General features: G+C 35.5%; 1 protein-coding gene across 1 annotated transcript; it reads left to right on the top strand.

Annotated features, from left to right (window-relative positions):
* Window positions 1-4,706: 4,706 nt before the first annotated feature.
* LOC100539819 (cytochrome b reductase 1) lies at window positions 4,707-10,388 on the top strand. Its single transcript, XM_010713740.3, has 3 exons — window positions 4,707-5,515; window positions 6,787-6,941; window positions 7,132-10,388. Exons 1-3 carry the CDS (start codon window positions 5,357-5,359, stop codon window positions 7,430-7,432), a joined length of 615 nt encoding a protein of 204 aa, XP_010712042.1. The 5' UTR covers window positions 4,707-5,356; the 3' UTR covers window positions 7,433-10,388.
* Window positions 10,389-12,615: the final 2,227 nt, after the last annotated feature.

The raw sequence follows: 12,615 nt of genomic DNA, 5'->3' as shown, positions 1-12,615 counted from the left end.
GATTGGGCTTCTTTTTCGTGTTTTTTTTTTCCCTCCCTTCAAGCACTTGTTTACCCTGGCCTAGGATTTCCTTGCACTTTGAGAAAGGCTTGCGAGGTGTGTTTTCCTAGTCAGCCTGAATTTATGCGAGCTGGGAATCGAAACGCCAGCAGTGCTGCCCTAGGAAAAAACTTTCACTCGTTTGGCTCCGTCCCTTCTGGCTCGCTCCCCAGTCTCAGTTCAGCACCACCGCAGCCAGACCCAGGAGCAGGGCTTGTGCCAGAGGAAATGCAGCACCAAGAACACCGCTGCAATGCATTTCATCAGCCCAGAAGCTGTATAAATTCTTTTGCAAAATATATATTTACAATTCGTACTTAATTCTGTTGCCTGAGTAATATAAAATGGTTATGATGAGGCGGGGAGACGTTTTTATAAAGTGTACGAACTTTTGATTGCGCAGCGTTCAGCCTTGGACTGACAGTGTTTCCCATTACACGTGCTATGTGCTCACTGTCTGCTTTCCATCACACGCCCTTCACATGTTAGGTCTTAAGGGCAAGAGTTGTTCTTTGAGGCCGACGGGAATGTTGGAGTTTGAACGACATGCTTTTGCTGTTAGTAGAACAGCTAAATCCAAGAAAATGACTGACTTGCACACGATGCCACTGATCAATGGTTTGAGGTGAGGAAAGAAAACTGGCGGTATTCTCAGTAAAGTTTAAAAAGCAGATAATGGTAGTGCCCTAGAAATACTAATCCTGTAACTTGAGTTAGTATTTACACTAATTGCATGAAAACTAACAGGGAAGTTTGGCAGAGATAACAGCTTCCAACAGTGTTTTCTGATAAAGTCAGTAACAACATTCTGGCTAGTTTCACTGATAAGAGAATGTGTGAAGAAACAGCACCAATTTCTCAAAGAACGGCAGATGAAAATTGCAGAGAATGGTGGAAATTCCTTGACAGTTTCACCACTGACCTCTCTGGGGAGAAGGAGCAAGGAGATGATTTTACTCTTCTTACGTAATGAAGAACCTCTGGAAACCTGAAGTATTTTTTTTCTGTGTAAGAGGAGGAATTAACTTAGAATTTCATTGTTAGCAACCTTATTTACATTTGCTTCCCTGCTGAACGACATTTTGCACTCATCCAGCCAGGAAATGTGTCCAGCACATCTGGACATTCATTCCAGCCAGCGCGTTGTTTGGATCGCGCGTATGGCCGCTCGCTCTGCAGCAGGAGCCCTGCCAGGGCTGGAAGGAGCAGCAGGGTGGCTGCTGAGCTCTGGCAAGGCAGGGAATTTAGTCATTTGAGCACACACCACAAATTTAATATTTTCAGTGGCAGCGAGGTATGTTCTGAGCTTCATGGCTTCAAGTTACAAAGAAGTTTTGAGCAGTAAACAACATTTTGAAGCTGGCTTATATAATATTGCTCAATAGGTCACGTAAAGTGTAACTTCTGATTATAAATAAGCAATGAGAAACACCTGTTAACTTCACTAAATACAAATTCTTGTGATCAAGCTACTGAGCTTTTTCTTCTTATAAACACAGATTTTTTTTTTTAATCTTATTTATTTATTTATTTATTTTGCAGACAATACGGGGAGGTTTTCTGCAGAATTTTCCATTGCTCTTTTCTTTCCTCTGAAACTCAGCTTACCGCTGTTTCAGAATTAATTAGTTGCCTCAAGCCTTGTGTAGGTATTTGTAACATAAAGGAAAGTTTATCATGGCTAAAACAAACAAACAAACAAATCAAACCAGGAATTCATTAATAGAAGAGCATTATTTGGAGTAGGAAATCCAATTAGGTAACATGAAAAGCAAAGCTGGAGACTGATGGAAAAGTCCAACATTGAATTCAAAGTAATTTGGATGAGGCTGAGGGATAGCACACCTCTTTGCACACATGCAAGAAAAAGAAGCCCTTAAGTAGCTAAAAGTAGAAAGGAACAGCTGAATACATGCTTCGGTTAAATTTGTGTGCAAGATTTGAAATAGTAACCAAATCACCTGTTTCTTCAGTTCATTAAAGCCTGCACAAAGGATAGAACTGTATTGTCGGTCTGTGGGAGGTAGAAGAAGTGACTGTAATAACATGGATATGGGGAATTAGATACAAAAATTATTGTATGTATCTTGTCAACAAAATGAAAAAGCTGTAGGCACAACAATGTGAGTTTTAACTATTTATAGATGAGTACATGTAAGTAAATTATATTGATAAAGCCCTGTCAGTGCACAGAATTGTCCAGATGGTTTTCCAAAGTGGTGATAATACAGGCAGTAAAAATCTGTGTGCATATTTGTACCATGACTATTTTAAATATTAAGATAGGAAAAACATGAAAAAAATGATTGTAAGAAGGGCTTGAAGGAATAGTATAGTGTGTGATAGAATGGAGTAAATTAGTAAATTAAGAATTTTGCTTTCTTTTTCACGTGTAAAGGTTTTCATAAATACCAGGGCTCCAAAGCAACATCTGCATGCTGCTTCATGTTTGGCCTGCAAATGATAACAGTTTGGTCCCCTCTCAAAGGGCTAATGATGAGAGCCATCGTGATGTAATACAGAATAAATGATTTTCAATTCATTACTAACCTATTAAAATCACACTAGAGAAGCTAGTATTTGGTCACCAGTTGTGACCAAGTGGGTTGTGAGAAGCATGCAGTCAGAAAGGAAGTGGAAGTGGTGATGGGGAAATGGGACCTTGTCTTTTGGCAACAGTAAACAGTCAGATCTGCTCAAGTTAGGATGTATAACTTTACTCACAGCCCTGAGAGGGGATTACAGCAAAATGTACTATCGTGTATTTGTCCTGTGCTACAGCATGCAACATTTTAACGCGTGGTATTGCTAACAAGTCTCAGAGCCATTAGTCTGTATTCCTTGTCTTTCTGTCATACTGTTTCCAAGAGAGAAACAGACAAAAGAAATTTCACGGTCCATAAGAGATCTAAGATTACATGGGTGACTGGCTGTGAAGTGTGATAGTGATTTTGGAAGATAAACCAAATTACAATGGAATCTTATACACCAAAGAAAAAATTTAGCATGGACATGATCCTTTGAGAACAAAGCTGTAAACTGAGACCCAAGATCTGTTCAGGTCAATTTGACTTCGAGAGATGTAGAGTTCAGTACTCCATTCCACTTGAAATAAGCTATTGACAATACTCTGGGCCATAATTTATGAAAAATGAGGAAGGAAGATTTCTGAGATATAATATCCTCATAGAATGTTGAAGCCTGGTTGGGACCTCTTGGCATACCAGTTGTACAAGGTTAGAAATCATAATCATTAGTACTAGGTTAATTGCCTGATGCAGGCAATTATTTCAATATTAACAAGATATAAGATTATCATATACATTTTGTGGAACTGTTGGAGATGCTCTTAAGCTCAAGCTGAATCACGGAAATCAAATTATGTCATATAGTACTGCCAGTCATAAATACTGCCAGACTGTCTTAAAACAAGGCTATCTTCCTAACTTTTTTATGCTGTGCTATTTCCACTTTTTAAAAGTAGAAAGCTGAGAGCTACCTAAATGCTGTATGTATTTAAATATTCTAAGGGAGCTTTCATTCCAGTATTATATTTTCACACAGTATGTGAAAGCAAATATTGATTTAAAATCTACTTGTGGACTGGAAATTCCATTTGTGAACAGTGTTTTCTGTGTGAACTATTTAATGGAGTGCTGTGTTTCCTGTCATACATCCAAGTCAAAATATGCATATCTGAATAGAACTTTAAAATCAATTTGTCATTTTTTATTATTTGTTGTAATGTACAGAATTAATATTCTTTTTTTTTTTTTTCATAAAAAGCTAGAGTTACAGAGAAGCAATGAGGAAGGTACATGAGAATTACTTAAGTAAATACCTAATCTTTGCACTTACCAGGTAATACGTATTATTTTCTAGTGAGTGTTTGAAGCAAGAACTTATTCTAAAATCTGAAATATATTCTTGTTCATTTGTTTTAGTATTGCTAAATATATACTATTTGGATGTCATTTTATAAGAAGAAATCTTAAGTAAGGATTTGATTAATCAGATGAATGGAGATCATTCTTTTTGTCCACTCAAGGGACTATGGATGGAAAGAACGGCCTTTACTGGTCAAGGACCAGGCATGATCATAAGTATTTGTCCCCTGTTGTCTTAATGTACTTATGTGCTCTCACACATTCAGAAACTGTACAGGTTTGTATTCAGAAATATGTGGGGCTTCAGTGATCTGGTCTAGTCTGCGTGCATACACAACAGGCAGTAGGTCAATAGTGGCAGGAAAGGAGCAGCAAGAAACTTGAAGAAAGAGCTTGGCAAGAAGGTCTCTGTTCTGTTACTATTCTTATGGGCTATCTGGAGTCAGATCACTGGAAATTGTTGTTTTGTTCACATCGGTCAAAGCACAGTATGGTGTCACATATGCAAACATAGGCAAAAAACTTGCATTGATCTAACAGTGCTTCAAGAGTTGTAACTGCCAAATATTTTTGTTTCTTGAGTTGGATTACAATTCCCTGATGCTGAGTAGTCTTTTCCCATGTAAAGTAGTCCTACCAATATTAATGTAATAGACACAGCTATATAAATATCACAGAATCATAGAATGGCTTAGGTTGGTTGGAAGGGGCTTTAAAGATCACCTAGTTCCAGCTGCCACGAGCAGGGTTGCCAGCCACTACTTCAAGCTGCCCAGGGCCTCAATCAATCTGGCTTTGAACACCCTCAGGGATGGGACATCCACAGGTACTCTGGGTAGCACGTGCCAGTGCCCTTCATCCCACAGAATCATACAGTTGTTTAGGTTGGATGTAAATAGCATTACCCAAATTTGCAAAGAGAATAAATATTTTTAAAGATATTGCACACTGTCTCAGTTTGTTATCTTCTGAACATAAGAATTGGGTCTTGTTCCTCCAATGTGACTAGCAGTAGAAAAATCAAAACACTATGCAGACTTTCTGTTACATCAATTTAAGAAACAAGGAAAAAATGACACCAAGTTGTTTACTGTTATTTTTTTGAAACACACTTGAATTTTTCAAAAACAGAGGAATACATTTTCTAAAGGCAATAATTTAGGCCTCAGTTGTGTATTTGGAATGTTAGTCTGTATAAGAGAAAAAGTTTTTCAGTAATCATTTGTATTGTTCTAATACTCATTTCTAATGCTCTAAAAGAAGATAAAAGATTTGGTTTTCTCTAATTTACAATGGAACTATATGAATGATGCATAATTATTAAAATCTTAGCGAAGTTACACTGTGAGGAATAAAATCTTCTTTCTGTTCTTTCTTCAGCCATTATTGTGTACAGGTTGCCATGGACCTGGAAGTGCAGCAAACTCCTAATGAAGTTCATTCATGCCGGACTAAATACCATAGCTATGATTCTTGCAATTGTTTCTATGGTAGCTGTCTTTGACTACCACAATGCCAGGAGCATCACCAACATGTACAGTCTGCACAGCTGGATTGGGCTGACTGCTGTTATATTTTATTCTCTTCAGGTCAGAATTTAATTGTGTTTATAAATCAGTTGTAAAGTTAAAGAGTGTGTTGAGTAATTCAAGTACAATAGGCCCTACAATAATAAGACATTGTATTCTAGTATGCACTCTATTTTATATTCTGTGATTTGGCAAATCATCATGTAAATGAGCAATTACTGGATCCCTGACTTCAAAGAAGAATGTATTTTAAAGCGTATTTTGTTTACTCACTGGGTTTATTTATTGTGATTCAATTTGTTGGCAGCATATTTAAACACAGAACTTTTATTGAGGAATTCTCAAAGTAACTTTTTTTTTTTTCTTTTTCTAGTTAGCATAATTTTAACTTGTCATTTCTTGGCCTCAGGACTTGTCTATAACCAGAACAAGTGCAGCAGGGAGCACTGCAGATCTCATTTATTACTACAGGGAAAATGGTGTTCCTTAAAAAGCAATGCTTTGATAAACATCCATGTGCATGTTCCTGTTGCCAGAAAGTTAGATTTACCTAAATTGAGCTAACTTATTATGTTTTGCATTTGACAAAGAAGGAGAGCAGGGATGCCCCAGTATTTAGCACACATATACAGGTGTGATGTTTTAGCACATAAAATTCTGAAGTCTCTATATTGTATAATTACACTTTAAAAATAAAAAACAATCAACCAGGATGGAAATCCTACATATGAGGCATTTAGTAAGTCAGCTTTACAGTCCAAAGCAATTTTACTAACCTGATAGATCAAGACCAGAGTTATCTCAGTGCTGTTTACTCAGTTTAAAACCTTGCCCATCAAGAATCTGCACTTTTAACTTCCAGGTTTTTTTTTAACTTCATTCCATGAAATTGTATTTCTGAAGTAAAGGCCATTCTGATCTTGATTTATGAATAAATCTGAACAGAAGGGGAGAAAAGGTATTGAAGGGACTCTGAAAATATAGTCACCCCTTTAGTATCTTATTTATATTACTGATAGTGAAAAGTTGTGTTTATAGTACTCAGATTGGTAGCAATTTTAGCATTAGCAGTATGCTTAGATACTGGTAGGAGGTGGAATTATTTATAAAATATTTTATGTCTGCTTTCCAGATAATGATCCAGAATGACTGCTTTGGTTTTGTAAGAATACGAGAATACGTTAAAAAAAAAAAAAAACAATAATACCAATTCCTGTGAATATTTTAACTGAAAGTATATCAAAACTGAATTTTTTGATGATTTCAATTTTGCTTCAGAAGTGCAGCTTGTTTCCCATACAGCTTTAACTACGAATTTGTTTTGTGTTTAGCTTTTCTTAGGTTTTGCTATCTTCCTACTCCCATTTGCTCCAGTACCTCTCAGAGCAGCTCTCATGCCAATACATGTTTATTCAGGACTCCTCATCTTTGTAACAGTGATCGCAACAGCTCTCATGGGAATCACAGAGAAACTTTTATTTGCACTGTAAGCATTCATTTTTCACTTGTTTATTAAGTGTATTCATTGCATACTGTAATTCTCTTTGTTATTATTCTGCACAATCTAGTATTGAGATAGTGCTTTGTTTTAAAAAGACCTCTTATCTATTAGGAGACTACTGGTTTAGACTCGAATTGTCTTGAAAACAATTGTCTTTTTTTTCCTCCTTCCAAAGGAATAGTACTGTGTATAGTACATCCCCGCCAGAGGCAATTTTTGTCAACTGTCTTGGTCTCTTGATTGTCATATTTGGTGCACTTATTTTGTGGATGGCAAGCAGACCCCACTGGAAGCGCCCACCAGAAGAGAATGCTAAAGTTCAGCGGCCCAATGGAGGGGCTCCTGAAGGCATGGAAGCAGAATCCACAATGACAGATGGCAGTAATGCAGACAAATCTGATGTGGGGTTCAACAGTGAAGCAGCCAGAAAACGAAACTTCAAACTCGATGAAGCAGGGCAACGATCAACTATGTAAAGAAAATATATACAATAACAGTACAGCTATACCACCAAAAAACCTCTGTTCCTCCCAGTTTAGTTATATGGATATATACAATGTGTCCCAAACACTTTGTATTGGTTCATACTCAGTCCTCACTCAAAAAATTGAGAGCATGGATAGTATCACATATTGGGAAAACATTTTCCATATCACTTCACAAATTAATGTGTCTAAGAGTCATAAAGAGTTATTGAGACTAAATTATATTCTGATAGATTTTAAAGATATGAGAGCAAGTCGTGAAACATACCAGAAAACAATTTAGCCATTAGCACATAACTTTTTGCTAAAGTTCACTTTTCTGAAGTCATGATCTATCACATTGATTAAATCCCTCACCAACTGCTAAGATCTGCAGGATTGGAGGTGACTCAGCACTTAGCTGAGTTGCACTATAAAAATCTTTTAATCTAAAATTCTGAATTCAAATGAAGAAATTAACAGCTTGCCTGATATCTTCATGATATGTACTGCGTTTAAAGCCTTCTCCGTTTTTGTTTTTATTTTTTAAATCTAAATGTATCTGTGGACTTTTTTTTTTTTAAACAGCTCCACCAAATATATTGTATAGAAAACATATCATTATTGAAATCTTTGGAAATTGTAAAACATCCAAGAATCTGTCTTATTTTGAAAGGCATAGATACACGCTTAGAAAAAATATATATATATCACTTAAACCAGGACTTCCTTCTATCCCAGAAGGCTGTGGTTTACTCTTGATTTGATTGCACAGTTCCTTGGCATTAGACTGGAAATTAGTAAGTTAAGAAACAGAACAGACTGGTAGCAGATACAAAGAAGAAAGGAGCTTGAACTGAGAAGTGTTTTCTGCCAAGAAACAGCTGAGCTTTGCTGATTTGACTGAAATATTACCAACTAACTGAAAGTTAGTTGTAGTATTGACGTTCTGGTGCCACAACCATCATCATCATCATCATCATCATGAAGACATTCTTTAGTATACATTTAACTGCATATAAACTCTATGACTTCTCTTATTTGACATTTAAGTGTTAAATAATGCAATTCAAGTCTCTACTGGCACTTTACTTTTATAGCTCTTCTAGTAATCAGAGTATTAATGTGTTATGCTCATTCAGTTCTTTCACAGATATAAAATATACTTACATTTTTTTTACTACTATAGAAGAATTACAGGATATTATTTTGATTGCACATTTCCAGAGTTATGAGCCTTTGTATTATAATCTCTATAAAAGTCATCTTGGAAACTGCAATACCTGTTCCAAAGAACTAGATATAGGCAGTTTCAGACAGCAGATCATTTTCTTTTATCATTTTTGTAAATAACTACATAAACTTGCATCTATATCAGCATCTCATTTCCTGTTATTTGATTTTTTATGATTTAACTGTTTGAGTGCAGTACAGAAAACTAGCATAGGAATTATTAGAAAAAACTTATCTGCTCTACTATTTGGTACTCAAGAACTACATCCCAGAGTTCTGTTTTCACTTACACTATATGTGTGGGTGTCTGATACCTTTTCAGCATTGGTTTCATTAGAGAAAACAAATGCTTTTAAATGCCTTACTACAGCGTTCAGAAATGCAAGAAGGAAATATTATCCTATTGTGTGAGCACTTATCCAGTCCCATAGTGTACAGTTTTTTCACTTGGTTTTTCAAGCATAGGTTTTTCACGTTCTACACAATTGACTGCTTTCCCTAACCTAGCTTCAGCATAAAATCCAACTACTGTTGATAGCAGCATTATGAAAGAAAAAGGAGAGCACTAGTTTTTACCTGAAAATAGTGCTCAACTGTTAGGACATGATTGCTTTATGCATCTCATCATTCTTCTGGAGTGTACTAAGCTGTGTTATCTTCTTTCTTGTCATCTCCTTATATTCTGCTAAAACCAGTCTGCTTTTCTGATGAAATCAGTAAGCATTTCACAGCTGATGGATTCACAGTCTTTGTGAGAGATGTTCTGTTAACACTTTCAAAGTATGAGTTAATGTATGTAGCTCAAAACAGGTTATTTTAAGTTGCTATGTATTACGCTGTTGCTGCATCTCATCTACCTTTGAAAATGAGCTCATTTGATGCTTGCACAGTGCTGAGTCATCTAATAAAAGGTGTGCGAGGCAGAGCCTTGTCCAAGGACTGATCTAGAAGAAACTCTTAACTGTACACTATATTGGGAAGAAGAGAAAAAAACCTTAATATCTCTTACTTCTTTTATTACAACATTGACTTGGATGCATCAGAATTCCATATGCTTTTTGAAGTTAAGCTACAGTAATTAATATGCCCTTGGGTTCCCATTTTGTTCCATGTACTGGTCAAGAGTAATGATACTTCCATTCTAGAAATTACAGTCACAAGCAGATAAGCAGTGATAGCTCATTTCCACGAAGCATAGGTTTCTGACTGCTTTGAACTTTGGAAGGTCCCTGCTAGATGCAGTAGTTCTGAGTTCCTAAATCTTGCTCCACCTTAGTGTGTGCAATTTAAAACAGACTGAACATACTACAGACTATCAGCTTCTGTTCTAAACTGATTAAAAAGATCCCGAGGTACTCAAGATCTAACTAACACAAGGTTAATTCAAGCGTTAAGTAAAATATCGTACAGCTTCAGAGAGTAATTTTCTTTGGAAATAACATGCTCCTACAACTGCTTCTCAGAGTGGCCTTCCATCACATTTTCTTTCATAAAGGTGTTGTCTTGCAGTACTGGCCATAGAAAAAGTGGTGGGTTTTTTTCCAACATTAATGAAACTGAAAAATGCTGGTGCAAATGAGATAAAACATACACTAATTATGTGCACACATTTTACTACTTGTAGAAGGCATATGATACTGTAAATATGTATTACATGTATACATGGATATTTTATTGAAAGACTAACAGATATTGCCAAATATTTTCTAATACAGAAGACTTTCATCTTTTTCTATTTCAGAAAATTATTTTCTAACTGTTCATAAGAACTTAAAGAACTATCTTATTGTTTTGTTATCTGCCATACTTACTTGCAGATTAAAAGAAATGTTCAATTACAATGTATATTTTCCTTATTCTTTTTTTATGTTAATAAAATAGACTTTTCAAGCTAACCACACCACTGAATACAGATCTATATTATGGTACTAAAACACAACTTTCAGCTTGGCAAAAGATTCAATTACTTTTAGGATTGCGTTTTTTTTGAAAACAGAAACGGGATTTCTCATTTTCTCTTAAGATATTACAAGTGTTACTTGTGGTTTTCCGCATGAGATGTACGTACTGTGTAGTATTAGAAGGCTAAAGTACAGTCATTGTATAATGAAAAGCGAAGGAATTCACTGTATAAAGAAAGAATCTGCATTACATTTGGTCATAACAGGAGTTTCTCATTAACTTTTTTAATCTGTTATCAGTGACATAAATCAGTCATGAGATTACCACAGCCAATAAGATTATCATTTCTGATACATAACTAAAATGGTTATGTAACGTGCTATAAGAGCCACATATCAACAGATAAATAACATCAGACAAACTGAACACAGAGCAAGGTTTTGACCCATGGAATCTTCCAACCCAAACTGAACTGATATAAAAATCATCTAGCAAGTTACTCAGTGATAGGTTATTGACCATGAAATGCTATAAACAACAAAGAAATCTGTAACCAAGCAAGAATCCAACTATAATCTTGTGCTTCGTAATAAGATTAATTGGAAAATCTTCTAAAAGTGTAAAGAATACAGATTACTCCTGAATATCATACAGTTGTTCACTAAAACCTTCCAATGTGACCATCATCATGGAAGAGTTAAAATATATATATTTTATATATGTATATATATATATATACAATCAGCACCACAGCAGAACATTTTCTACAGTCAAATTTTACTTTGCTGTATCCAAACCAATTATTTGTTGCTTATAACAACTTCTCTTACCATCTCACGTAGGCTGGGTTTCCTGGTAAAATAACAAGTGTCTTTTCAATATGTTGGCCATTTCAAAATTCAATACAAGCTCAATTGTAATCACACTTAAAAGAGAGGGCTTTAAGTTTTGACAGGAGGACTGAATTTGTGTATAGGAGAGTCTTTGGGGTTTTTTTTCCCTGCAAATACTTGATGGAATTCTTATGTACAGATTTGTGCATTGTATTATGGTATGACCAACACATTTGATCTCTGTAAGACTAGTACGCAGTAATAAGAGTATTACCACACAGGAATAGCCAAGTCTTTGTCAACAAAATAGATGAAAATAATTCTATTAATGCAGCTACGAGAAGAGAGGAACCGAAATGAGTAAATCCAATTACTACTGTGCAGATATCAAAACTCTAAACAAATGACAAGGTGATAAATAACTCTGAGATCAACTTTAGCATTTGTGGTCATCATAGACTACCAACCAACATATGCTAGCTTGAGGCTTTGCTTTATAGTTGCATCTATGGTCACATGTACCGTTGTACTGATTACTGTTTGCCTCTCACATTGCCTCTGAAGTAGGCAACGGTTCTTCAGGCCATGGCCCATGAAGTTCCATATGGATTTACCTTAAACATTATAATCTAGTATTTTAACTTGAAAGCGTGATTTGTATGACTCTCCTCTCAACAGTCTCTAAGGATAATCCCAGCAGAATCATTAGTTCACAATGGATCTAATTCATCCACCTTTACTTCAGCTGAATGGTAGCAGTGACAAAGGACTGAATTAAATAATAAGGCTAAGCTTTGTAATTAAGGTTTCTGTTATACAGACTGGCATCCTAAAACTAATCTGATGATTAAGATTGCTATAGACTTAACATCTTCTCTTCCTAGCAGAAAAGAATGGTCAACTCCTACATAATGATCAAATTTTACAAATGGGTCATTTTAAATCTATTTCACTTTCTTCTAGTATAGCTTTATTTTGATGTAATAGTAGATGCTACTTCTCCTAAAATATACTCGTTATATTGAATTGAAAAACTGCTATATGCTACCCCACAAAGGGGTAAAATTACTTCTACTTCGGCATCTTGTAGTAAGATGTGGCATATTGATGCCCTTAATGCAAATGTATGATTTCTCATTTCAGTTTGTTCTTGATTGGAAAGTAATGTATCACATCTAATCAAATCAAAGGCCATCTGGCATAGCATCAAATAACAATTAAAAACAT

Source organism: Meleagris gallopavo, chromosome 7 (assembly GCF_000146605.3).
Source record: "Meleagris gallopavo isolate NT-WF06-2002-E0010 breed Aviagen turkey brand Nicholas breeding stock chromosome 7, Turkey_5.1, whole genome shotgun sequence".
Classification (NCBI taxonomy): domain Eukaryota; kingdom Metazoa; phylum Chordata; class Aves; order Galliformes; family Phasianidae; genus Meleagris; species Meleagris gallopavo.
The sequence above is the reverse complement of the archived record's forward strand: the minus strand, read 5'-3'. Positions and strand labels throughout refer to the sequence as shown.

Excerpts from the sequence above, each read along its gene's own strand:
- LOC100539819 (XM_010713740.3), top strand. The coding sequence starts at position 5,357 with ATGAAGTTCATTCATGCCGGACTAAATACCATAGCTATGATTCTTGCA. Across the intron at positions 5,516-6,786 it reads TTATATTTTATTCTCTTCAG|CTTTTCTTAGGTTTTGCTAT; the intron begins GTCAGAATTTAA and ends TTTTGTGTTTAG. Across the intron at positions 6,942-7,131 it reads GAGAAACTTTTATTTGCACT|GAATAGTACTGTGTATAGTA; the intron begins GTAAGCATTCAT and ends CTCCTTCCAAAG.